Source organism: Hoplias malabaricus, chromosome 16, assembly GCF_029633855.1.
Source record: "Hoplias malabaricus isolate fHopMal1 chromosome 16, fHopMal1.hap1, whole genome shotgun sequence".
NCBI lineage: Eukaryota > Metazoa > Chordata > Actinopteri > Characiformes > Erythrinidae > Hoplias > Hoplias malabaricus.
The window spans coordinates 31,720,492-31,746,772 of NC_089815.1; the positions used below are offsets into that span (position 1 = coordinate 31,720,492).

Here is a 26,281-nt window from a genome sequence, read left to right on the forward strand (position 1 = left end):
ACCCTTCAGCGCTGGGCTTTCTGGAGTGACGGAGCACGTCCTCAGAACATGGTGGATGTCTTATTAAGGCGTGGCCACAAAATAACATCGAGGCCACAAGATATGTTTTTCATTGGACAGTGACAAAGCGTTATCTCCAAAACAGCCACTTTACAGAGAAAACATCTTCTTACGTTCCAACTGAAGTCAATGTAAAAGTAGTTTTGGAGCGTTTCTATTGGTCCATTCAACAATGTATTATTTTGTGGCCTCCTCTTTATTATCACATGGCCTCAATGTATTTATTTGTGCCCACATCTTAATAAAAACAGTCACTGTGTCATTTTAGGGGCTCCGTATCTGGGCTGAGTTTTACCCGTCCTCACTGCTGCTCGAGGCTGAACTGCATCAGTTTTGTTACTTCTAGACGGCAGCTTTCTCAGAAGAGGGGACACTTATTGCAGTAAAGTTGGGGGCAGAGAGGGGGCAATACTCTATTGATACTCTTCACGGTCAGGTGTTGACCGAACACAGACTGAATTTGTGCTGAAACAAAAGAAGCAAAGATGTGCTGCTTTGAGAAGACAATGTTCGAGAAGCCTTCACACCACAGTGGAATTGCTGAGTCATCTCGTGTGTGTGTGTGTGTGTATGTGTGTGTGTACGAGTTTGTGCTGAATGGCAGGTGTGACCGGTTCCATGTTGTGGTTTCTCTGTTCTACAAATCTAACACATCACATGCTGAGTAAAGCAGGTAACCACCAGAGAAGCAGCACCAGCTTTTTATTGAGAAAATTACTTCTACGTTTCCAAGTATAAAATACAAAGACTCTGTTACAAAAATAGCTTCAGCTACAGTGTGATTACTAGTAAACCCCTCGCTCATCTGCATCATCAACAGGGAAACTGAGGATACAATAACAGTTTTACAAACGTAATGTGGATCACCCTTCATTAACCGCTCTATTATAACAACTGCCATAACTCTGTGAACACGTCGGTAAGAACTCATTCCTTGTCGGAATAACGCCTGCTTAAGTTAAGTTTCTGGCAGTGGAGTGGTTTATAGATTTATGACGATTTACACACATCTTCGTCAAAACTAGAGCATACACAAGGGAACAAATATAAACCGGCCAGTTTTAAACTGAAGATGTTATTATTAAAAATCCTATGTTCAGTGTATGTGCACATTAATATGTAAATCAGGATCCCACCAACCCACACACTGTGAAACAAGGCCACCCAATCAGTTTTCTGTGTGCTCCCCGAGTCAGAAGACGTTCTGATTCTGCTCCCTGTCTGACTTCAAGAGCAGAGATTTTAGAATTGCCCCGCCCCCTCGTCTGAGTTTTGTCCAATCACAGCGCTGGACCTGCATTTATTTGAGAGAAAATGGGGAATAAAGAGAACAGAGTGAAAACGGCTAAAAACCAGAGCTTCTGCTCCTCGCTCCTCACTGCTGTGCGCTCGGGGTCGGGGTGAACAGCGAGCGGCTCATTATCATTTAAAGGAGCAGGGCAGAGTCCATTCACCCTGGCGCTGTGCTTGAGCTTTGAAGCGGAGGGGGGGGGGGGGGGGCGTCGTTGACAAAGTGGGGGTGGGTCATGGCCATTTCTGTGAGCGAATGCTATTGGCTGATGAGCTCCTGGTCAAGTGAGAGTCTGCAGGGCTGCAGTTGGATATTACAGTTCTGGATTTGTTGCTGATGTCACATTAATTATTAAAAATTAGCATAATTACTAATGAGTTACATAAACCCAAATTTGCTTTTAAAACAAAACTCTCCTCTCCACGTTCCTCTTTGACCATCAGTGCATTCCGAAGAGGGCTTTTTGGAGCATGTGATCAGTCACAAAACCAAGACTGCAGGATCCCACCCCACAGAGCGACAGTGTCACCAAATAAATTAAAAACAGCTTCTTATCAGCTCCTAGAAATCCACACTCTACAGATCCTCCAGCCCTGTGGTGTCCACCTTAACTTTGATGAAGAGCGTGTCGTCTCTGATGTACACAGCATTCCCGGAATTTTCCAGCTCGCCGTGGGAGACGAAGCGGGAGAACCCTAAAGCTGAGTTGGTCTCGGAGGTGGGTCTGCGGAAGCTGTCGCTGGAGGGGTCCGGAGTGAAGCTGAGAGTGATGTGGTTTCTGGAGCTGCTCTGGTCCAGCACCGTCATCGTGATATTCTGGTGGAAAGGCCAGGGCAGCAGAGAGTCGAAGTCGCCCCTCATCAGCAGTACATACAGGGACAGGTGGCTGCCCCGGGCACTGCCCTCTCCCCCGGGGTAGACGCGGGCGCTCAGCTTGTAGCCGCAGCGGCTGGTGTAGAACGGCGGCGAATTGAGGGCTGTTCCTGCTTCCTTCTTGCGCTGATAGTCGTGAACTTTCCAGATCAGCTTCCCGTCGTATGAGGTGGACTCCAGCTGCCGGAAACGCTGCTCGTTACACTGCAGCTGCTCCACGTGGATGTCCAGCAGCCGAGTGTGACGCTGACACGTCTGCCCCAAGACACCTGAATGGTCACACGCACACAGAGAGCTGTTTAGAAAGACTCTACATCTTCATCGAGTGTCTATCACTGAAAATTAACAGAGGAGTACCCTGTCCTTACCCAGGTGTTCTCTGAGGCTCTGGGTCATTGCCACCTGCTGTCGGAGAGAGTCCAGAGAAGCTCGGAGAGCAGCCAGCTCCTCTTTGGCCAGCTCTGCCTCCAAAACACCTCGAAGGTCCTGCAGCTCTCGCTTCACACTGGACACATGCTCCCTCTGCTCCTCTACGGACCTCTGAAACACACAAACATACACTTTATGGTGCTCTTTCACAGCAGGGTTCCTAGTCGACTCTTCTCCACTCCTCCACCAGGTGAATCAGGTCCTGGTTCTGGAAGCGGGTTCTTGTTTAGTGGCTGTTCTCTCGTGGTTCAGAGCGAGTCGAGTAGGGACTAAACCGTGGCGTGTAAACCTTGCAGAGCGTTGATCGTCCAGAGAGAGTCGTCAGAGCTGTGGTCAGTCCCAAACAACAACAACAACAACAACAACATGCAAGTACACGATGAGTAAAGAACACGTAACATTACTGCCGCTGTTGTTGTGGATTCCAAAGCCCAAGGTTCTCGTAAGATAACCACAGGTCCCAGAAACCAGGGAGTAGAAGCGCCATTAGCCTGAGCTCGGCTCACTGTTTGCCTTGAGACTTGAGATCTGCTTGTAATCATACTGTAATCACACTGCGGTCCCAGCGTCAGGGAACACAGACCCAGAGCTTACTTTAAAATGTAAAAAAGTGTCATTTCTTTTATTTCAGTCACTGCTTAGATGAATTCCCTCTGTCTAAGACTGCTGCAGTTACCCCAACACAGTGCTGGGCGATGTGAGCACAAATCAATATCACGATTAATTGTACATTTTACCACGATTGCGATTAATAAATTATTATTTTGTGTGTGTTTATGACCCTCACAGTTCAGTGACGAGGCTTGTGCTGTGAATATGCTCCAGTGTTGAAGCTGGGATATTTCTGAGAGCTGGTTCCTCTCTTCTTTTCTGAGCTCTGTTTATATTCGGTGTGTGATTGTGCTTTGGCTGAAACTGTTTTTTCTCAGTGTTTACATTTGAATTCTTTTTGTTCAGTGTCGTCTTAATAAAAGTCAAAACAGACGCTGTGCTTCTCTTTGGTACGAGCTCGAGTCGCTCGGTCGGCCTCTGCGTTTAGGTTCTCCTCCATGTGGCAGATAGGGGGCAGTATCACGTGACTACAGCTTAGTAGCGTGGTTTTAAAGGGACAGTACATGAACACACAGTGGGGACACGACAGAACACAAATAATCGATATAAAATTATGTAGATTAGAAGTTCTGAATGTCGATTTCGATTAATTGCTCAGCCCTATCCCAACATCAAACACACCCTTTTTTTTAATAAGCACTGCCCCATTTCTAATTACACAAATCTTGTGTCTGTTTTGAGTTTAACTTCGTCTTTGCGGTCTCACATAAATGCGAGTCCAGCGCTGTGATTGGACAGACTCTCTGTAAAATCTCTGCACTTGACGTCAGAAGTGGAGCAGAATCAGAACGGCTCGTTTTATCCAGCGCAATACAGAAACCAGAAAACTCTCCAGAGAGGAAGGACTCTCCAGACCCTTTGTAAAGCCACCCTTTACCTGTATGGCAGAAAGGGTGTTATCACACTTGGAGACCTCTCGGTTAAGGCTGCTGACCATCAGGTTCCTCTCCTTGAGCTCCCCCTGCTGGCCGGCAAGGTCCTGCTGTAGCTGGTCCACCTGAGAATCACACACAATCCGCCATCTGTTAGCTATGTACCGTGTTAATGAGCCGAACACCCCTGGACTGTGAATGAATACCTGTTTAACTAGTCTGCTATTGCTCTCCAGGACGAGCAGCACATGACGGCTGAATTCTGAGTTCTCGTGGACTTTCACTCGGCCTCGTTTGTCCTGACGGGGAACAAAGAGAGGAACATTAACATTGGATTCATCTCATTCGGAGACACACACAATTACAATAAAAAAAGCACTGACTAATAAAAGGGGACTGTCTGGAGCAGCGGTACAGGAGCATAAAACCTTGCACAATGGGTGGATAGGGGAGGGTGTAAACCCCACACCACTGGGCTGTGGAGCAGTGGAGCAGTGGAACTGGGCTCTGTGGAGTGATGGATCTCCATCCACAGCACCTTAGGGTTAGGGTTGATACCATTCTTTCAAAAGAAATGTTGAGCAGGTGTCTACAAACTTTGGAGATGTATTGTAAATATATTAGTGCTCTTACCCTAACTGTGCAGCCATATTTCTTGTAAACGCAGTCCGTCTCCACCTCTGGACACTCGTCTGCATGATCTTTGAACTACAAAAAGGGAAATAACAACGATGCTTTAGACAAAGGATACATATAGAAACAAGACGAGTGCAGTTCCTGGAGAAAACACAGAATGTTTGTGCAGGTGTTGTTATGGTGTCCCAGGTGGTTGCTAAGGTGCTGCTTTGTGGTTGTTATGGTGTCCCAGGTGGTTACTAAGGTGTCCCTAGATGGTTGCTATGTTACCCCAGGTTGTTCCCAAGGTGACTTTAAATGTTTACTATGGTATCCCAGGTGGTTGCTAAACTGTTCCTATATCCCAGTGGTTTCTAAGGTGACGCTAAGCTGGTATCCAATGTGGTTGCTAAGGTGTTGCTAAGCAGTTGCTGTGGTGTTTGTAAGGCCGTTGATATGGTATCCCTGGTGATTGCTGCTATGATATTCCAGGTGGCTTTTACTATGCCATCCCAGGGAGCTGCTATGGTGTTTAAAACGATTGCTATGAAATCCCAGGTGGTTACTAAGGTGTTACTAAGCCTTTGTTTTGGTATTCCAGGTGCTTGATAAGGTGTTGCTAGGCTGTATCTATGGTATATCCACACAGCAGTGTAAATGACAGTATTAATTTGTATATAAGAAATGAGCACTCTTCACCTTATGCCTTTTGACCATATTTGAGCATTTATTGGGACACGGAAGGTCAGCGTCTGGACACGAGGTCTTCTCATGGTCCTGAAACAGTCGGAGAATGTTAGCTGATTTATACGTTTCTCCACTGACTCCCTACGTCCTTACGTACTGAAACATCTGTTACACTGACACCCTGCAATAAACGTAAAGTAAACATGCCCACACCAATGGGACCCGCTCCATGAAGCATAAATGTGTTTGTTCAGGAGCTCCACAGAAGTTTGATTCATTCTTATTGTTAAATTTGTTGTTTATGTCTATGATTTTGCTAAAGTTTCTCCCCAGTTCTCAGTTATCTCAAACTACCCCCCGTCAGAGAGGCTGCGGCAAACCTGCTTCCTCAAAAACACACAAAAAAGCCAACCCATTGCTTCTTTTCAAACTACTGCTAATGCAACTGTGAACAGCTTAACATGCTGGAGGAGAGCGCAAAGTGCCCAGACCTGTCACATCAGCTGATACACAGCAGGGCTATCTAGAACCATTATCAGGGAGATTAATCTCAAATGAGCTGTAATTTATGAATTTTAAAATGTAAAAATAATCTCTTTAGACATTATTTGTTACATTTTTCTCTAATTTTAAAAAAGACATGTTTCTCTTTGTAAAGGAAAGCCTCTGACCGGCAGCTGGGCGACGGGGAACGGTTTCCTGCAGTAGCGACAAATTTCTGTGCGAAAGGGACAGTGGCAATTTTGATGCTCCGTCAAATTTTTGCGCAACAGGAAATCGGTGCAGCCGGAGTTAGGGCACTGCAGAGCTTCGTACTGACAAGACTTTAGGTGGTCCTGAGAGAGAGAGAGAGAGAGAGAGAGAAGGAGAGAAGGAGGGAAAGGAAGAGTGTGCAGGGGTTTTATTTGTTTCACTGGGTATTTTTTTGTTCTAATTTTTATTTAAGTAAATTTGCCCTGAACGCTTGACTCTTACCTGCAGATTACACAGAGTCACCTTGTGTGTGCAGGAGGGAGCGTTGGTGCAGTACACCTCTAGATTTTGTAGTTCTCTTTTACAGCAGTTGTCTTGAAAAACCTGCAGTGACAAGGCATTTCAAACTCCTCACCAGAACCATGAGACACACACACAGCGGTACACTGACGAGCCAAAACATTACGACCAAGCAGAGGAGAAGTAAACAGCACCCTCTCATGTCAGTGGTGCGAGTCAAGGTCTGGATGTACTGGACAGTAAACATATACGGCATATACGCCTGATCTTTTGAGTCTAGTAGACAGCATTCACCTTTGGGAAGTTGTCTTTGGGTGAGTAGTCGACGGGGGAGTGTTCCGCTGGAGAACGTAAGTCCGGTCATTAATGAGGATGTCTGTTTGTCATGAGGCACTGACTTAAGCAGCATATTAAGCACGTGGTCTTAATGTTTTGGTCGATCTGTGTAGGTATTTGTTAAGGCTTACCTCCTCTGGCTTGATCAGAATGTCATCAAACGGACATTTAGAAGTCTCGCCTTTCTCACTGAAGAACAGAGACGAAAACAGAAACAATTATGTTTTATGTGTTTTTCCAGGGAACAACTTATTGCCATCATTCATTCATCTTCTGTAACCACTTCATCCTGATCAGGGTCGCCGTCAGTTCAGAATCGCCCCAGAATCATTGGGCACAGAGCAGTAAGGGAATCTGGACAGAGCCACAGTCCATCAAAGGGCATCACACACACACACACACACACACCCAGTCACTCACACACACACACACCCAGTCACACACACACACACACACAGTCACACACACACACACACCCAGTCACTCACACACACACAGGCAATTTCACACACTCACCCAGTCACTCACACACACGGGCAATTTCACACACTCACTCAGTCACTCACACACACGGGCAATTTCACACACTCACTCAGTCACTCACACACACGGGCAATTTCACACACACACCCAGTCACTCACACACACGGGCAATTTCACACACTCACTCAGTCACTCACACACACGGGCAATTTCACACACTCACCCAGTCACTCACACACACGGGCAATTTCACACACACACCCAGTCACTCACACACACGGGCAATTTCACACACTCACTCAGTCACTCACACACACGGGCAATTTCACACACTCACTCAGTCACTCACACACACGGGCAATTTCACACACTCACTCAGTCACTCACACACACGGGCAATTTCACACACTCACCCAGTCACTCACACACACGGGCAATTTCACACACTCACCCAGTCACTCACACACACGGGCAATTTCACACACTCACCCAGTCACTCACACACACGGGCAATTTCACACACTCACCCAGTCACTCACACACACGGGCAATTTCACACACTCACTCAGTCACTCACACACACGGGCAATTTCACACACTCACTCAGTCACTCACACACACGGGCAATTTCACACACTCACCCAGTCACTCACACACACGGGCAATTTCACACACTCACTCAGTCACTCACACACACGGGCAATTTCACACACTCACCCAGTCACTCACACACACGGGCAATTTCACACACTCACTCAGTCACTCACACACACGGGCAATTTCACACACTCACTCAGTCACTCACACACACGGGCAATTTCACACACTCACCCAGTCACTCACACACACGGGCAATTTCACACACTCACCCAGTCACTCACACACACGGGCAATTTCACACACTCACCCAGTCACTCACACACACGGGCAATTTCACACACTCACCCAGTCACTCACACACACGGGCAATTTCACACACTCACTCAGTGACTCACACACACAGGCAATTTCACACACTCACCCAGTCACTCACACACACGGGCAATTTCACACACACACACGGGCAATTTCACACACACGGGCAATTTCACACACTCACTCAGTCACTCACACACACGGGCAATTTCACACACTCACCCAGTCGCTCACACACACGGGCAATTTCACACACTCACTCAGTCACTCACACACACGGGCAATTTCACACACTCACTCAGTCACTCACACACACGGGCAATTTCACACACTCACTCAGTCACTCACACACACGGGCAATTTCACACACTCACCCAGTCACTCACACACTCACTCAGTCACTCACACACACGGGCAATTTCACACACTCACTTAGTCACTCACACACACGGGCAATTTCACACACTCACCCAGTCACTCACACACACGGGCAATTTCACACACTCACTCAGTCACTCACACACACGGGCAATTTCACACACTCACTCAGTCACTCACACACACGGGCAATTTCACACACTCACCCAGTCACTCACACACACGGGCAATTTCACACACTCACTCAGTCACTCACACACACGGGCAATTTCACACACTCACCCAGTCACTCACACACGCGGGCAATTTCACACACTCACTCAGTCACTCACACACACGGGCAATTTCACACACTCACCCAGTCACTCACACACACGGGCAATTTCACACACTCACCCAGTCACTCACACACGGGCAATTTCACACACTCACCCAGTCACTCACACACACGGGCAATTTCACACACACACCCAGTCACTCACACACACGGGCAATTTCACACACTCACTCAGTGACTCACACACACGGGCAATTTCACACACTCACTCAGTGACTCACACACACGGGCAATTTCACACACTCACCCAGTCACTCACACACACGGGCAATTTCACACACACACCCAGTCACTCACACACACGGGCAATTTCACACACTCACTCAGTCACTCACACACACGGGCAATTTCACACACTCACCCAGTCACTCACACACACGGGCAATTTCACACACACACACGGGCAATTTCACACACACACCCAGTCACTCACACACACGGGCAATTTCACACACTCACTCAGTCACTCACACACACGGGCAATTTCACACACTCACTCAGTCACTCACACACACGGGCAATTTCACACACTCACCCAGTCACTCAGTCACTCACACACACGGGCAATTTCACACACTCACTTAGTCACTCACACACACGAGCAATTTCACACACTCACTTAGTCACTCACACACACGGGCAATTTCACACACTCACCCAGTCACTCACACACACGGGCAATTTCACACACTCACTCAGTCACTCACACACACGGGCAATTTCACACACACACCCAGTCACTCACACACACGGGCAATTTCACACACTCACTCAGTCACTCACACACACGGGCAATTTCACACACTCACTCAGTCACTCACACACACGGGCAATTTCACACACACACCCAGTCACTCACACACACGGGCAATTTCACACACACACCCAGTCACTCACACACACGGGCAATTTCACACACTCACTCAGTCACTCACACACACGGGCAATTTCACACACACACCCAGTCACTCACACACACGGGCAATTTCACACACTCACTCAGTCACTCACACTCTCAGACTTGTGTCCTTACATGAACGCTCTGATGCACTGGGCGCAGAAGATGTGTCCGCAGCCGGTCTGGTGGGGGTTCAGGACGACGCCTCCACAGGCCGGACACACAAACTGGTCGTCCAGCCTCGCCACGAAGTTCAGAGAGCGAATGGCCAGGACGGACTCCAGCTCCCAGGACCGAACCGGGTCGGAGCCCTGCTGGGACTTTGGACACTCATTCTCCTCTGCAGCCATGTCCAGGTCCAGCCAGACTGGAGAGAGGGGAGGAGCAAACAAGCAATTATTACTGGGCTATAGCTGAAGTGCAGTTTCTACAGTCCAGAGGGGGCAGGGTTTAATTACATCAGGATCCCTCCCCCTGGAAACGATGATAATTATATGACAGTAATTATAACTCTGTCTTAAACCATTCACCTCCTCCCACAGGAACTGGGTGAGCTCCATCACTGCAGAGAAGAGTCTCACTGCTCCACAGCCCAATGCTGGGGGTGGGCGGGCTTTTACACCCCTCTAGCCCACACTTGGCATTGAGCACAGTGACTATAAGATTATGTGCAGCTTCTCTAGGGCTCTCTAGGGAGTACATGTTGTACAGGACTGTGTCTATAAAACTATAATATAAACAGAGAGAGAGGGGGGGGGGGTAATTCCGCTGCGCACAAAACGCGGGGGAATCCCCGGCGCGAGCGACTCGATACAAACACTCGGCTGTTTACGGAGACATTAGCGCGCGCATTGCAGACATTTTATTTATTTATTTTTTTTATTTTAAATCGCGCGAGGCATCGCTACAGCACCGAAAGCGGCATTTGCGTTTGTCAGCAAGCGCGTACGTCGCGAGTTCACCGATTAAATCGCGTGCTTTCGCTTTGGCCGAGCTCGCGGAGAGGAAGCGAAGCGGCGAGAGAGCGCGCGCGTCACTCTCACACGGGTTACGTACCTCAGCGCTGGTGGCGGCCCGGTCCTCTGCGCGCGCTGTCGGTGCTGCGTGCGCGTGCGGGTCCGAGTGAGTGACTGAGGAAGGGGAGCAAGTGAAAGAAGGAAGGATCAACAGCCCGCGCGCGCGCGCCGTAGCACCTGACGTCACAGTCGGAAATGGCGCGTGGCCAAGCCCATGTACTTAGACTTGGCATTAGGCGGCTGCACGGGATAACTGCATACGACTCTCGAAAATAAAGGGGAGGTGCTTAAAAGATGGCTCGAGGAAAGCCACAGAGCAGCTACAAGAGTTCAATAATGTCACGGCATTTAAAATAACAATAGTTAATTATCTCTACCTTTAATTTACTGCTTCAAAATCATTGTGATGCTCCACTGAGCTTTAATAGGAACAACAGAACCTCTGTCCAGACTACTCTGGGCTCTGCACTTCAGAAACTGCACTATGAAACTTTGGAGGAGGGTAGTAAACCACCTCCTCCCTCCCTCGATTTCAAAAGTGCTGTAAAGGTGAATTAATGTGGCGCAGCAGGTAGTGTCTCAGTCATAGCTCCAGGGTCCTGGAGGTTGTGGGTTTGAGTCCCGCTCCGGGTGACTGTCTGTGAGGAGTGTGGTGTGTTCTCTCTGTGTCTGTGTGGGTTTCCTCCGGGTGACTGTCTGTGAGGAGTGTGGTGTGTTCTCTCTGTGTCTGCGTGGGTTTCCTCCGGGTGACTGTCTGTGAGGAGTTTGGTGTGTTCTCTCTGTGTCTGCGTGGGTTTCCTCCGGGTGACTGTCTGTGAGGAGTTTGGTGTGTTCTCTCTGTGTCTGCGTGGGTTTTCTCCGGGTGCTCCCCTTTCCTCCCACGCCCCAAAAACACACGGTAGGTGGATTGGCACCTCAAAAGTGTCCTTAGGTGTGAGTGTGTGTTGCCCTGTTAAGGACTCTGTTCCCACCTTGCGCCCAGTGATTCCAGGTAGGCTCTGGACCCTCCGGACCCATTCAGGCATCAGTCACTCGCACATTCACCAAATCACCCTAATGCACTCACCTACAATTTCACATTCACCCAGTCACTCCCACACCAATTTTTTAACATTCACCCTGTCACACTCACCCAGTCACACCCATATTTTCACCAAGACCCTGGAGCTGAAACACTAGCGCCCCCTTGTCCCTGAAGCACAAACATGAGAAAAGACAGAAATGTAAAGTTCGCACTCCTGCTTTAATGCCTACAACTCTGAGGCCTCAACAGTGTGCTAACGACTTTAAACTGAAAGTTAACTGAAAAAAACAATGACGTAAACAAAAACTAAAAGATATGTTACTAACACAGTGTAAGTGCTTTAAATAATTTCGACGTTCTCAGAGAGAGCTGTGAAAAGAATACGATTTACACGGGAATATTTTACGAAAACATCAAGGATAATTTTATAGGAAAATATTGAGAATAAAGACTGAAATGACGGAACTCAGACCACAGCGTATAGATGAGGTAAGAGACGACACAGAGGGGAAAAAATGAACAAAAAATAATAATAAAACTATTAAAATGACTATACACTCAGGCATCATGACATGCACTAACATCTGAAGCACAAACCCAATACCTTTACCAAGGGAAGGAATCAAAAAGAGAGAGAGAGAGAGAGAGAAACACTGCAAAACACTGACGATGATCATTACAAAGAGTTTCTCACCCAGAAAATAAAGAACATCCCATGGTTCTAGTTTACACAGGCCACTGAACAGATACGCTACCGCCGCTCTATGACAAGGTTCCAAAGTCAATGCTACATGCTGTGATATGATCAGGATTGTTGTATGTTTTTGTAATTATTATTTTCTAAAGGGCAACAAACTGTATGGCGTCAAACTCAGGCACATAGTCAACAGCTTAAAGTCTGGTTCAGTTCCCTCTCGCCGTCCAAGGATTTAAAAAGGAAACGTCGATGAAACTTACGCATTATAAATAATATTGTACAGTGTTTGAAATATGCACAAAATGTGTGCTGCTTTAGTGTTCGTGGATATAATCAGGGAGTTGATGTAAGAGAATCATAATCTTTTTAAACCTAAAGAACTGCAGCTGTGTGCATTTGGAGAGATGACGTGACCAGAGTGACACGGTTAAAATTAAATCGTTTACAACAACGTTTCCAGTTTGAAATGAACGTTACGTTCTCTTAGACATTAAGAGCACTTCCATGGTGAGAAATAATCGGGACAGTAGGTAAAAACCAAGCAACGTGGAGTCTTTAGCACCGAGTATAAAAATAAATAATGCTTATTTACATATGATGAGAGTGTGACCCAAAAATAACCAACAATGATGCACTGAGAACTTCAGGACAGACCCCAGAGAGTAGAACTATGACGAATAGATTGGCCAAAACCTTTCATTTTGTAAAAAAACCCTCTTCTTTTTTTGTCACCAGTACAAGGTCATGAGAGTGTCACGTTAGGATTCAAAAGGTCTAAACAGAAAAAGAGAACCAAGGAGTCAGTTACGTGAGTGTTTCAAATAAATTATCGTTGTCTAAACTAATATATACATACGATTTAAAACTCAGTCATGGGTAAATATATATTCAGAAACACATGATCAACACTGCCCTTCGAGGGCAACTATGAACAGAGACGGATGCAGATAGAAAAATACCACAAAATAAACATAACGGACGAAACACCCTGCCCCTGCCCCTCACTCCTTCACCCCCCTGAGCCTTCAGTGCAAGGAGGAGGAGGGGTTTTCCGACTGGATGCCCACCAGTGTGGGCGGCTGTGGGCCGGTGCCGGACGTGACGATGGCAGGAGCGGCGGGTCGAGGGTTGAGGCGCGGAGGGAGAGGATTGGAGGGTCGGATGAGCGGAGGCGGCTGGTTTAGAGCTGGTCGAGGCTGGAGGAAGCGAGCCTGCTGCTGGAGGGGCGGAGGCTGGCGGTGGAGAGCGGGCGTGGCCGGGAGTGAGGGGCGGAGCAGAGGCGGAGGCTGGTTCAGGGAGGTGCTGCCGCTCACTGCTGCTATACCGGATGTGGCAACAGCTACAGGAGAGGGTCCTGAGGTAGGGGTCACCAGACCCTGGAGATGACAAAGAGGATTTTATTTTATTTATTTATTTATTGATCCTAGAATGGATATTAATCTGTATATGAGACAGTATGATATTACACTCTATTGTCAATTATTACATTTAACTATCAATTAAGATTCTAGAGAAAATTTCCCGTGCTGATATGGCGCCATCTTGTGGATCTAAAACGCATAATAAAGTCATATTTGTGTCTGTTCATGAACTTTTAAACTTTTCCTCCCACCCTCATTACTCCTATGAACCCTCTGTAATTAAATTAAACGTGCTTCATTCGTTTTTTTCCTTGGTGGTAAATTTGACTCCAACAATTTAAACCTGCAGAAAATGATTAGAATTAATATTGTTGAGGTGTGTGTCAGATACTTGGTTTTTATTTGACAAAATAATATTTTATTTTCTAAATAGACTTTAAACAAAGCAGGGTTCAGCCCTAACACAGAGGGAAGAGACAACGATGCAAAATGTTGATATTACTGATATTTAAGGGTTTTTTTTACAGCTAAAACACCCTGAATCTGAACTGACCCCAAAAAACACAGGACAAACAGCAAATGTTATGTTTATCCAGTTTCCCCATTACATTAGGAACAGTCAGTAAATTAAAATCAAGAAAAACCAATGCCAACCATTTATTTATGTTAAAAGAACAATACACAATAGAGCCTCTGTCATTACTACTCCAGGCTCAGCACTGCAGAAAATGCACTATGCAACTTTTGGAGGAGGGCAGGAAACCATCTTCCCTCCCTCCCCCTCTCCATTGATTTCAGTACAGTGCTGTAAGATTTAATTACACTAGGGGGAGCCCCAGGACAAAATAAATAAATAAATAAATAAATACTCTTACCTAGTGTTCCTTTGAGTTAATCTATTAACGGAGGCCAAAGATATTAGGAGCATTCACATACCTCTTCCTCCTCTTCATCTGTGCTTTTTCCAGATGGAGTGTTAGAGTTGTTCTTCCCTTCTTCCCCAGAGGTGGCGCTGTCTCCGTTGGGGGCCCGAGTTCCCTGCTCCGCCTCCCACTCCTGGAGCACTTCCTCGAGATTAAAGCGCCGTCGATAATTCACAAAGAAGTTCTTAACTTGCCCCACCGTCTTATTCCCGATGACGTCGGCGATGGCCTGGAAGTCTTTTCCGTATTTACGGACACCTGAGGGAAAAGGGTTGGAAACTGTGGGTCGTGTGATAACGTGATTTAAAGAGCTAAACATGAACCAAATCCTATCATTTACCTTGCACAGCGAGGAGCTGCTCATCCGTAGTCCAGCGGGCATTGATTTTCTGGTTGCTCTAGAAAAAAGAATGCGGAGAATATACTGTGTATAACTGAAGGAAACAGATTTAAAGTAAATCACACCTTTACCAGGACAACACACAAAACTGATTACACTTATTAGGTTTATGTGTAAAGTACCCTTCATATTCTAAGGTCAGTCAAAGTGCTCTGAGTGTTAAAGCGCCAAGGTAAGAGTAAATATAACAGATTAATATTTAAAGTGCTAATATAATAGCCTCGTGCTCAGTGATTCCGGGTCGGCTACGGACCCACCGCGACCCAGAACTGGTAAGGGTTACAGACGATGAATGAATGAATGAATGAAAGAATATAATATCAAAAATAAAAATAACATGCCTTTACAGAAGAACTGGAAGATTAATATTAAAAAAGGTACAAATACTGTGTTTAAAACTGAGCTGAACACCTGCTCACAGATTAGTATTATTTTAGTGTTTAGAGTCAGGGCTCTTCCATCAGTTTATTCCATTAAAGAACAGAGTAGTAGCTCATCGCTGCTAGTCCATGTTTAGTATTAGCCTTAGGCAGGAGTAACTGCCTGGTCTCCAGTGATCTGAGACTGCTCATATCTAAGCATGTAGACAGACGGGTCCTGAACCAGTGAGCGGGTTATCGTCCAGTAACAGTATTTTGAAATCAATTCTTTAACAAACTAAAAGCCAGAGTAATGAGTGAGAACTGCTGCGCTCCGAATCACCTGACGCTCTTAATGTCACATTTAATACTCCTCAGTTTATTTTGTAGCCAGTGAGTAATACACAGATGGAATGCTTTGACCTGATTTGTTTATACATTCACTGCAGTATGTCACATATTAACAGGTTAGATATAGTTTAGGGGCAGGACCCTAATTCTCAAAACACTGGCAGTGGGGTCCTCTGGAGGAACGGTTTAAACACTGCTCCACTACAGTAACTCGTCCTGCTAGAAATGAAGATCTGGAAGAGCTCCTCCGGGATTGGTCTAGTCAGGAGATCTCAAAGTCTCATTTGGTAACTGCTTTGACATGAAATAAGATCAGCCAAGATGAGCTAACGTTTTGAAACCTGTTTGATTAGTTAAATGAAGTTGTGTTTGTACTCCTGTCATTACTTTTCTATTTTCAGTTTTCTGCATTTATCTGTTTATCTGCTGAGTTTCTATGCGGTGCAGTGTATCAGGGTACGATTTTAAGAGTTTGAATGCAGCAGAAGACAGGCACGTTTCTTATGAATATTACAAATAAGAGCTTCAAATAAGGCCTTTCACTGTGAACAATACCCTGAGTGAATCGTGATTTACCTCAGGCAGCTGGAACTCCTCAATGCCAGACTCTAGTCTCTGTTTAAGAGCACTGTTCAGCTGCTTGGCATTTTGAACCTAGAGGTTCAAAAACAATGAAAACAATGAATTTGACAAAAACTGTCAATCCCCCCCCCCGGGATTCTCTGTGGGCTACTTTCACGCCATGACTCTGAACAGGATGAAGCTGTAAGAAGCTGGATGAACTGTCTCCTGTACAAACATCATACACTTATCAATCAAATATCGTCTTCCTGACTCACACTGAACAGTTACCTGTCGTTTAAGGGAGACCAGCTCCATGTCTAGTTGGCGGAGGACAGTGTTGGCTGCGCTGGAGCTGCAGGAAACCGCCACCACATCCTCCTGCGTGAGGTACATGCCTTTAGGCGGGCGGCACTTGGAGCGCTGAGAGTGGTGGCGGTGCTGCAGGGTCTGGTGGTCTCGTCGGCCCATGCTTATCTTTGAGCTCACAATCTGCGGCTCTGTGTGGCTCTGAGAGATGAAGGGAACAACAGAAGGAAATGGTTTTGAAGGAAGGGTTAAAACCGATAATCACCACCAAAATTTAGTTTTAGAAGTGAATTCAAGAGGTCGACTGCTTTTAGTCATTACTCGAGTTACCTCTTTCTTGGCTTCTTTAGTGGGGTCATAGTCGCTGTCGTTCCCCTCGATAGGGTTGGCCTCCTCCATTTCTTCATCACTAGAGAAAATCCAGGTGCAGAATTTAAGGCACACATTTAAATCATCACTTCTGAAATGACAAACAATAAAGAGACATCCACTGAACTGTTCACCTTTCATCTTGATTACTTCGACTGGCCAGCTTTCGTGCTTGTCTGTCCATCAAGCTTGTCCTGGATCTGGTCTTCTTCCATGAATAGTAGTATTTCACAAGACTTGATATGGATTTATCTGGTAACTGCAATCAAAAAATCAAATCAACTAATTTTCAGGTGTTCCTGGCCCTAGAACACTTCATCAATCTCATCAGGTGTTTACTGACATTCATGAGGTGTGTTGGGGCAGAGCAGAGAGCAGTAGGTCACCAGGACAGTGTTATATAATGCAATCATGTACTTTTATAATCCCGTAAAACACAAAGGCACATGACGCATCTCTTGTGGAACGATGGTATGCCAACGTCTCGAGCAGTCCTCACCATTTGCTGGATCCTGTGAAAGCTCTTCCCATGGAAGCTGAAGGCTTGCTCAAACAGCACTTTGTCCTCCACCGTCCACTCATCAGGGAAAGGGGTGAAATTAGGCAGGTCAGCCAGGGACTTCTCGATGTTGTGTTTGTGCCAGAAGAGCATGCCAAGAGCCTGTTGGGCACAGACAATCGTGTCATCGATTCTGGAGAGACTTGTGACTGCTGATGTGAGACCAGGAGCTGTGTGTCATACATTCTGTAGAGGCCACGGTGGAGAGACAGGCTCATACACACACACACAGTCACCGTTCAAACTATTTGGAAAGCATACATTTATTTACACAAGGTAAAATTCATTCATTCATTCATTATCTGTAACCCTTATCCAGTTCAGGGTCACGGTGGGTCCAGAGCCTACCTGGAACCATTGGGCGCAAGGTGGGAATACACCCTGGAGGGGGCGCCAGTCCTTCACAGGGCAACACAGACACACTCACACATTCACACACACCAAGGACACTTTTGAGTCGCCAATCCACCTACCAACCTGTGTTTTTGGACTGTGGGAGGAAACCCACACAGACACAGAGAGAACACACCACACTCCTCACAGACAGTCACCCGGAGGAAACCCACGCAGACACAGAGAGAACACACCACACTCCTCACAGACAGTCACCCAGAGGAAACCCACGCAGACACAGGGAGAACACACCACACTCCTCACAGACAGTCACCCGGAGGAAACCCACACAGACACAGGAAGAACACACCACACTCCTCACAGTCACCCGGAGGAAACCCACGCAGACACAGGGAGAACACACCACACTCCTCACAGACAGTCACCCGGAGGAAACCCACACAGACACAGGAAGAACACACCACACTCCTCACAGACAGTCACCTGGAGGAAACCCACACAGACACAGGGAGAACACACCACACTCCTCACAGACAGTCACCCGGAGGAAACCCACACAGACACAGGGAGAACACACCACACTCCTCACAGACAGTCACCCGGAGGAAACACACACAGACACAGGGAGAACACACCACACTCCTCACAGACAGTCACCCGGAGGAAACCCACACAGACACAGGGAGAACACACCACACTCCTCACAGACAGTCACCCGGAGGAAACCCACACAGACACAGGGAGAACACACCACACTCCTCACAGACAGTCACCCGGAGGAAACCCACGCAGACACAGGGAGAACACACCACACTCCTCACAGACAGTCACCCGCAGTGGGAATCAAACCCACAACCTCCAGGACCCTGGAGCTGTGTGACTGTGACACTACCTGCTGCACCACCGTGCCGCCACAAGGTAAAATGAAGAAGGTATATTTAAAGGTCATTCTGGCTCATTTCTATTGGTTGATTCAGTATGAAATATTCACAAAATGAACAGCTTACAGAACATACAGAAACTACACAACACACGGTAATAGACAAGTCCCACCTGCTCGACATTGTACCCATGCTTTTCCTTCGCAATGGCAATGTATTCATCCACTGTGGGGAGAAGAAAAACACTTGATGCTATCACTTATTTTCAAAGCAGAATATATGTTTGTGTGAAAGGAAAGGGTGAAATGACTATGTCACTTACATTTTGTGTCAACAATTGTATGATGTGGAGACCACACCAACATGCCCCCACTGTCTTTGTCACTGTACTTTGTAGAACCTGCAAGATACAAAAATATATCATTTACTACAGGAAAAACCGAGCTGCCCGTTCTGAACCTACTGCATGTTAACACGTTCAGCCTCACGCATCCCTGCTGGAGTTATAAGGAGTGTTAAAAGCAGCCTGGTTAATTCTTTCTATTAAATAAACTAAATATTTTGACATCTGAATCACAATTTCTCATTTTAATGAATGGTTCCTCAAATGAATAAACAGTAACCTCAATTTAACTAAAGAAAACTAAATTTATCATAGTCTCTCTCTAGTACAAAAGCACGTTTATCCTTGTGATCATGTCCGCGTGTTGGTGCTAATGCTAGGAAACGTATCATGAGGGAAATAAGTGTTCTGAGTCTTTCCACTCAGAAACTGCAGATTATCAAATTCAGACAGTGAGGGTTTGTTACAATCACAAACCTAAGCAACCAATCCCCACAACTTATCTGAGGTGCTTTCGAGCTGCAGGCATGAGACGGAAGGCTGTGTGGAGTCAGGGACCAGTTGCATAATACATATCCGTGCATACTGAGGCATTAGATGATTTATTCTTTTAAATTACAGCTAAATCAGTAACTGCAGCTCCTCTCTCCTCACTGCTGTGCGCTCAGGTCGGGTGAACAATGAGCAGCTCGTTATCATTTAAAGGAACAGGCATGGAAAAAACAGACGGCTCTGAACAGGGCAGTTTCAACAGGAGGAGAATGCTGCTGTTGGGTTTGGTGTTTGTGGTATTTTGACCAATGAATGTACATTAAGACCCCAGAACTGTGTTCACCTCTGGAATGTCCTCTTTAAAGGTACAATTGGCAAATTCACTAGAATGCCTTTCTGTGATACTGTAGTTCACTGTCCTACCCACCAGAGCTCGCACATCCTGAGTCAAGGCGACCTCCTGTGGTCAAACGGTCGAACCACAACAACAAAGACAAACACTCCAAGCTGGAGGGCAGTTTTTAAAGCTGGTTTTCTCAGACCCTGAATGCACTTGAGCTGGTGTCACGGCTGGAATAGCTTTTTCTTTTTTTTCCCCTCTCTCTCTCTCTCTTCTTTTTTTTCTTTTTACAATATTCTTTATATTTAACTGTTAATTTGCACTAGTCACGAAATGAAATGTAATCACCTGATGCACCTTTAACTGTTGATAACGATACTAAATTCAAGGAACTGTTAAAACCTCGTAACTTGACATCTCAACATCTCAGAGCCCGCGCTTGGCTGAGAGTTTGTGCGGTGGCTGTTTAGCAAAGCGGCTGCTAACCCCAGAGGCTAAAACAAGTATCGTCTGAAAACAAGTCCGCTTTTCTACGGAATTGAATCGGGGTTATTATTAAAGTGCACTGCGTTCAAATACATGTGGGTAAAGATGCATAATAAGCTAGGTTATGGTAAATGTCCGCTGTGAAAATGTTAGAAATAACGGCTTTTGTCGGTTAGCTCGGTACCGAGGCTACCACCGCTCGCTCCGGTTCTCACAGCGATAAGAGCAGCAGAGCGTACGCTGTGACAGCTACACTTACCTGGATCAAAATCTGGAATATTCGCCTGATAATCGGATCCCACACGCATTCCGACATCTGCTAGAAAACAGAAATCAAACACCAGTTGGTTGTTTTAGTTTTAAACAAGTAAAAACCAAAAACTGAGAAGAAAATACAGCGTTGGGTGTTCGAGGCTATACCGTGCTCGTCGTCACTGCCACTCTCTTCGGAAAAATGGCCATTCGAAGCGTTAGAAGGGCTTTTAGTGCCATTAGACCGACCCTTCCCAAGATATTCCGAGCCTTTATCCATCATTCCGGGCATTTTTAACGCTATGTGCAATACTATATTCTGTACGAGCCTGTCCCCTGCAATAACTCCCTGCCTGCGCAGCTGTGCCACAGTGCCCCCGTCCTGTATTCCTCCACCGCGATGGTGTATTATTTTATCGATATCTACACTCTGTACGTTCTACGAGCCTTTTCATTTTCCCACACGTTCATTTTAAAACTTGCGACACTTCAGAAATGTTTAATATCTGCATCTAAACACAGACTAATCTGCATTAAAGAGGAACTAACTTCTTTGGCGGAAGGAATTGTTACGCATGTCAACCGAGTCGTAGTGCGCCCCTTGCGTGCGCCAGACTTGTTTATGCGTTTGGTTCAGAGCAGATGTATATAACATACACCGATCAAGCCAAAACATTAAAAAACCTCATTGGTTCTAAACTAATCGTCCATGTTTTCAGCTCTAGTGCCCATAAAGGAGCACGTTGTGGCTCTACATTTACAGATTCTTGTCCAATTGTTGCTCTGCATACTTTGTTAGCGCCATTTCTCTCTGTTCCTCAGCGCTCAGGACCCCCACAGAGCAGGTGTGATGTGGTGGTGGATCATCCTCAGCGCTGCAGTGACACTGTCGTGGTGGTGGTGTGTTAGTGTGTGTTGTGCTGGTGTAGAGTGGATCAGACACAGCAGTGCTGCTGGAGTTTTTAAACCCTGTGTCCACTCTCTGTCCACTCTGTGAGACACTCCTCCCTCGTTGGTCCACCTTGTAGATGTAGAGTCAGAGACAGTAGCTCATCTGTCGCTGCACAGTGTGTGTCGCTCGTCCTCTAGTCCTTCATCAGTGACACAGGACGCTGTCGGCTGGATGTTTTTGGTCGGTGGACTGTTCTCGGTCCAGACACTGAGGGGTTTAAAAACTCCAGCAGCACTGCTGTGTCTGATCCACTCTACACCAGCACAACACACACTAACACACCACCACCACGTCAGTGTCACTGCAGCGCTGAGAATGATCCACCACCACATCACACCTGCTCTGTGGGGGACCTGAGCATTAAAAAATGGGGTGAAAGGAGGGTGAAAAAATGTATGCAGAGAAACAGATGGACTACAGTCTGTAATTCTAGCTCTAATACTATAATCAACAAAAAGACAAGGAAACTGGTGCACAATTTGGGCTGCATTGAGAGACTACATGACTTCCAGCAGATGGGGCCAAAACACTGGTACACTGAAGAATTCAGTAACAAGACACACACACACACACACACACACACACACACACACACATTCCTTACACGTTGAGCTGTGCACTCTATAGCAATGCATGAAATGAAAGGGGATGCTGCATTAGGACAATGGGACAATGGCACATTACGGGTTGAGGGTTATATGTCCCACTAGCACTGAGCTATGTTCTCTGAGCCAATGAAGCACCATAGAGTAGCACTGAATCCTCACTGCGTCTGCATCTAAACACCTTCCCCTTCAAAAGAGAAGGACACGCACCGTATAGATCCTCGATGTTAGATGGAAGGGCTGTTGGATGAACAGGTGTCCAAACGCATAACCTGTAGCACACACAGACAGCACGTGTATGTGGGCCCCTTCTGTAAGGTGGTCACTTATATACACTTTTATAACCCCAACAACCAGCAACAAGAAGACATAATATTATCAAAAACCATTTCCCTCTAAACATAAGTCCATTCCTCACTGCTATCGGCCGCATCCCCGAGACCCACACAGATCCGCAGCTCTGCCCTGACACTACTTTAAAATGGTTTGTGCTTTTTCTCCATGCCGTGCTCCTCTCTGAAAACAGACAGAAGAAGAGGGAAACCTCTGCAGGAGCCAGTAGGAGACCTGTGATGTCACACAGTTAGAATGCATTAAATTCAAGGTGTTTATTGTGACGAGCCTGTGACAACACAATAAAACCAGCCCAAAGTGAAGTGTTTAACTAAAATAGAGGAGGAATATGAAGTGAATATGAAGCAGAGCGCTGGGAGCTGAACTGGGGTCTAGAGCTGGACATTTGTTCACTTTACCCTTCAAAATGCTGACGTGCCCACGTCACAAAACAGATGTCACCCAGTTCTGACAAATACACGTCCGCGCTGGTCGTCGCACCACTGTTAAATCAACACTGTTTTGTATATGATTCAAGAAAAGCCCCAAAAAATTGACCTCGTACCCCCCACCTTTGGTTTATGTGACTGCCTTCAATCCATTTGTCAAGTGCTTCATGAAAATGAGGAATGTGGGCCGGTCCTGGGCCAGAACAATGCTCCTCTCTCGACACTCCTCGCATTCCCTTTAGTTAAAGGGTTAAAGGGCTGATTCTGAGACGACGAGTTGGACGAAGAGGTCTGGAAACAGGGAGAACGCCGAGACACGCAGGACAGGGCCTACCCCAATGACCAGGGGTTGGGAACTACAGCCTCAGCCTGTGTAGCGCGTTTCTGTTGACGCTGCAATTCCTCAGACGGCCGGTAGGTGGTGTGACCCGGTCTCTTTGAGCTGTTGCACGGTTTTAAGTGGGAGGCACAGACCCAGGGCAGTAAATAAACCCAGCACTGGGGGCTTCTCTCTCTCTGTCCGAGGCATGCGCGCGGACAGGGGGACCTCCGGGATGGAGGGCGTTCAGGGCGCGTGCTGTCCGCGCTCCATCGCCGTCCTGTGCGCGCGTGGAAACACGTAGACTCCCCCCACACATCTGTGGTCCTGCGGATACCTCCTTTCTTTCATTTCTCTGTTCCTCTTCCTACCTCTCTGTCTCTCTCTCTCTCTCTCAGCGCGGCTCCTCTCTTCTCTCTCCCGGCAGAGGAGCGGCATGGCCGGGGGACGCAGGGGACTCGTGGCCCCGCAGAACACTTTCCTGGAGAATATAGTCAGAAGGTCCAACGGTAAGACAGCGCGGCAGCTGCTTTTACACTGGATTATTCTCTGATTTCTGTCCCCTGTCCGTCACTTCTTTATTTCTGACGGCAGTGAGAAGTGGAGGTGCTCAGAAGTGCAGAGCTGGAAGGGTTCAGGCTCCTCAGAGCAACTCAACTCTTCCTTTTGTTCATAACAGGATCTGTGATGCTGTTATTCCTGAAGACACTGGTCTAGTTCTAGCTGCTCTGAGTCGAATAAGTGGCTCAACAGATCAGTCTGCTGTGGAAGTCTATGGAAGTAAATGTTAATAACGAGAAGGTTTTCCACAATAATGACTTGCTGTCTCCAAGCAATTAGACGCTATCTCATCATTTGTATGGAGCCCTGCTGGTGACATCCCTTCAAAATAAATAAAGGCATGGGAACTGTTAAATAAAGTGAGGGGACGGAACACTGACTGGGAAAGACCTAATAAGGCAGCCCTATGTCTTACTGAATAACATCTACACGTTATTTAGTAGACACATGCCTTTTATGTCTTTGCCATGCATTATTAAAGACCCAATCAATTGTTTAAAGTCAAGTGTTGAGCCTTGTGAGCGTGTGTGTGTGTGCGTGTGTGTGTGTTGGCGTATGCTAGAAGGTGTATCCTGACTGAATAAGTTGTGTGATGCCCCATGGCTGGGATTTTCCATGTTCCAAACACAGTCTCAGAAACACAGATTCAGACAGACAGGGATTCTGACATCACAAACCTAAGGAACCAATCACATCAACTTGTGGGTCTGGGCTTTCAAGCTGCAGGTGGAGAGATGTCATCAGCAGGGCTCTGTATCAAAAATAATGTGGATAACTGTGATGACTTAGCACCTCATAATTATGCCTTGTTTTGTTTTGTCATAACAGAATAATGACTTAGGACCCCATATTCATCCCTTAATCTCTCGTAATTATACGATTTTATTCTTCTCGTAATTTTCAGTCATTAGTTTAAGTCATAATTGCGAGTTACTAAGTCATTATTGTGAGAAACCATCCGTATTTGTCTGTGCATTGTTTTCAAAGTCTCCTGAAGCAGAAACCTCCAGAAAAAGGAGGCTCGGTTTCTTCAGGCGTCTCGTGTTCGATGATCACAGCCCGGAGGGTCCCTCTTACGTACTTTTAACCATCTTTCTTTTCACTTTTCAGTTTGGACATTGTCTCATAGACAGACAGGTACACAGCCGTGGAGTGATGTAACGTTAATGTTTCTCCTTGCGTTGTTCACCCCACTTTCCCTTTCCGCTCTGTTGTGATTTTCCGTCCCGTTCCTGTAGAAGCTGCCTCTCGTGTAAATTAGTTAGTGCCACTATCCCTTCATTCGTTTATTTCCTGTTACACATCTTCCCACTGTTTTATATCCCGAGGAAAAGTAAAGGATGTTAGTAGCTTATGGACAGTCCAGTTGTGTGCAAACATTCAGACAGCCCTGGTCCACAAGGGGGACGCTTTATTAGATTTGACTTATTGGACAAGACTCTGTTAAATACAAACTTTGCAGCAAAAGTGCATTTAAAAACGTGGGCTCTGTGACGTTTTAAACCCAGAAGAAGATATTGGGGGGTGCCCAAATTTTTGCACACAACCCTAGCTCCTTCTAAAAGTGCCCACATTAACAGTGAGGTCCGTGCTCCTGTGCCCCTCCCCCAAAACCAACCCTAATCCTAGCATTTCTGTAAAACCCCTGAGCCCTTATTGTTACAAATGAAATCCAAACGAATTTAGATTCAGACGATCACAGTGTGTCATCATAAAGATGAATTTAGTCGACTGTGTCTCAGGTCTGAGCTGGACCCCGTCAGCTCTCGAGGCGACACAGCGTTCATGATTTTAATAAAAGTGTTTGGAACCACTGTGCACTTAGGTGTTATTTTCATCTACAAAACACCCAGCTGTCCACGTCTGTCTGAATCTTATAGATAATTCCTTCTATTAACCCTTTCTTATCCTTCTTCTCACCAGACACCAACTTTGTTTTGGGAAATGCTCAGATTGTGGACTGGCCCATCGTCTACAGCAACGATGGATTCTGCAAACTCTCGGGGTATCATCGAGCCGAGGTCATGCAGAAGAGCAGCACCTGCAGGTTCTTTACTTTGTGACTCTTTGCGTTGTAACTCACTCACTCACTCACACACACACTCACACACTCACTCACTCACTCACTCACTCACTCACTCACTCACACACACACTCACACACTCACTCACTCACTCACACACACACTCACACACTCACTCACTCA

At 46.4% G+C, this 26,281-nt stretch overlaps 3 protein-coding genes across 5 annotated transcripts in view; 1 reads left to right on the forward strand and 2 right to left on the reverse strand.

Annotated features, from left to right (window-relative positions):
• Positions 1 to 754: 754 nt before the first annotated feature.
• Positions 755 to 11,274, reverse strand: traf5 (Tnf receptor-associated factor 5). 2 transcript variants are annotated; one of them, XM_066648285.1, is made up of 11 exons: positions 10,836 to 11,274; positions 9,915 to 10,146; positions 6,900 to 6,957; positions 6,415 to 6,516; positions 6,111 to 6,275; positions 5,452 to 5,529; positions 4,771 to 4,845; positions 4,344 to 4,436; positions 4,143 to 4,262; positions 2,593 to 2,764; positions 755 to 2,493 (listed from the first exon to the last, which is right to left on the reverse strand). In XM_066648285.1, the coding sequence occupies exons 2-11, from the start codon at positions 10,127 to 10,129 to the stop codon at positions 1,928 to 1,930; spliced, it is 1,644 nt and encodes a 547-aa protein (XP_066504382.1). In that variant the 5' UTR covers positions 10,130 to 10,146; positions 10,836 to 11,274; the 3' UTR covers positions 755 to 1,927. The 2 variants fall into 2 exon arrangements, with proteins under 2 accessions (XP_066504382.1, XP_066504383.1); XM_066648286.1 differs by lacking the exon at positions 10,836 to 11,274 and adding an exon at positions 10,310 to 10,328.
• A 186-nt stretch (positions 11,275 to 11,460) lies between these two features.
• rcor3 (REST corepressor 3) lies at positions 11,461 to 21,280 on the reverse strand. Of its 2 annotated transcripts, none has more exons than XM_066648222.1 (12): positions 21,025 to 21,259; positions 20,864 to 20,923; positions 19,266 to 19,343; positions 19,116 to 19,168; positions 17,649 to 17,810; positions 17,284 to 17,408; positions 17,111 to 17,189; positions 16,763 to 16,981; positions 16,487 to 16,564; positions 15,141 to 15,198; positions 14,814 to 15,058; positions 11,461 to 13,892 (listed from the first exon to the last, which is right to left on the reverse strand). In XM_066648222.1, exons 1-12 carry the CDS (start codon positions 21,146 to 21,148, stop codon positions 13,542 to 13,544), a joined length of 1,632 nt encoding a protein of 543 aa, XP_066504319.1. In that variant the 5' UTR covers positions 21,149 to 21,259; the 3' UTR covers positions 11,461 to 13,541. The 2 variants fall into 2 exon arrangements, with proteins under 2 accessions (XP_066504319.1, XP_066504318.1); XM_066648221.1 differs by having other exon boundaries at positions 11,463 to 13,892; positions 20,864 to 20,920; positions 21,025 to 21,280.
• A 2,670-nt stretch (positions 21,281 to 23,950) lies between these two features.
• The window catches only part of kcnh1b (potassium voltage-gated channel, subfamily H (eag-related), member 1b), a 36,588-nt gene continuing 34,257 nt past the window's right edge, over positions 23,951 to 26,281 (forward strand). The window contains exons 1-2 of the mRNA XM_066647741.1: positions 23,951 to 24,023; positions 25,999 to 26,122. Coding sequence (XP_066503838.1) covers positions 23,951 to 24,023; positions 25,999 to 26,122 — 197 coding nt within the window. The remainder of the gene's footprint in view (positions 24,024 to 25,998; positions 26,123 to 26,281) is intronic.

Coding starts and splice junctions, on each gene's coding strand:
- traf5 (XM_066648285.1), bottom strand. CDS start 10,129: ATGGCTGCAGAGGAGAATGAGTGTCCAAAGTCCCAGCAGGGCTCCGAC. Junction 6,517..6,899: donor TTCTGATCAAGCCAGAGGAG/GTAAGCCTTAAC, acceptor TTGTCACTGCAG/GTTTTTCAAGACAACTGCTG. Junction 2,765..4,142: donor ACACCCTTTCTGCCATACAG/GTAAAGGGTGGC, acceptor TGTGTGTTTCAG/AGGTCCGTAGAGGAGCAGAG.
- rcor3 (XM_066648222.1), bottom strand. CDS start 21,148: ATGCCCGGAATGATGGATAAAGGCTCGGAATATCTTGGGAAGGGTCGG. Junction 19,169..19,265: donor TACAATTGTTGACACAAAAT/GTAAGTGACATA, acceptor TTCTCCCCACAG/TGGATGAATACATTGCCATT. Junction 16,982..17,110: donor CTAAAGAAGCCAAGAAAGAG/GTAACTCGAGTA, acceptor TTCATCTCTCAG/AGCCACACAGAGCCGCAGAT.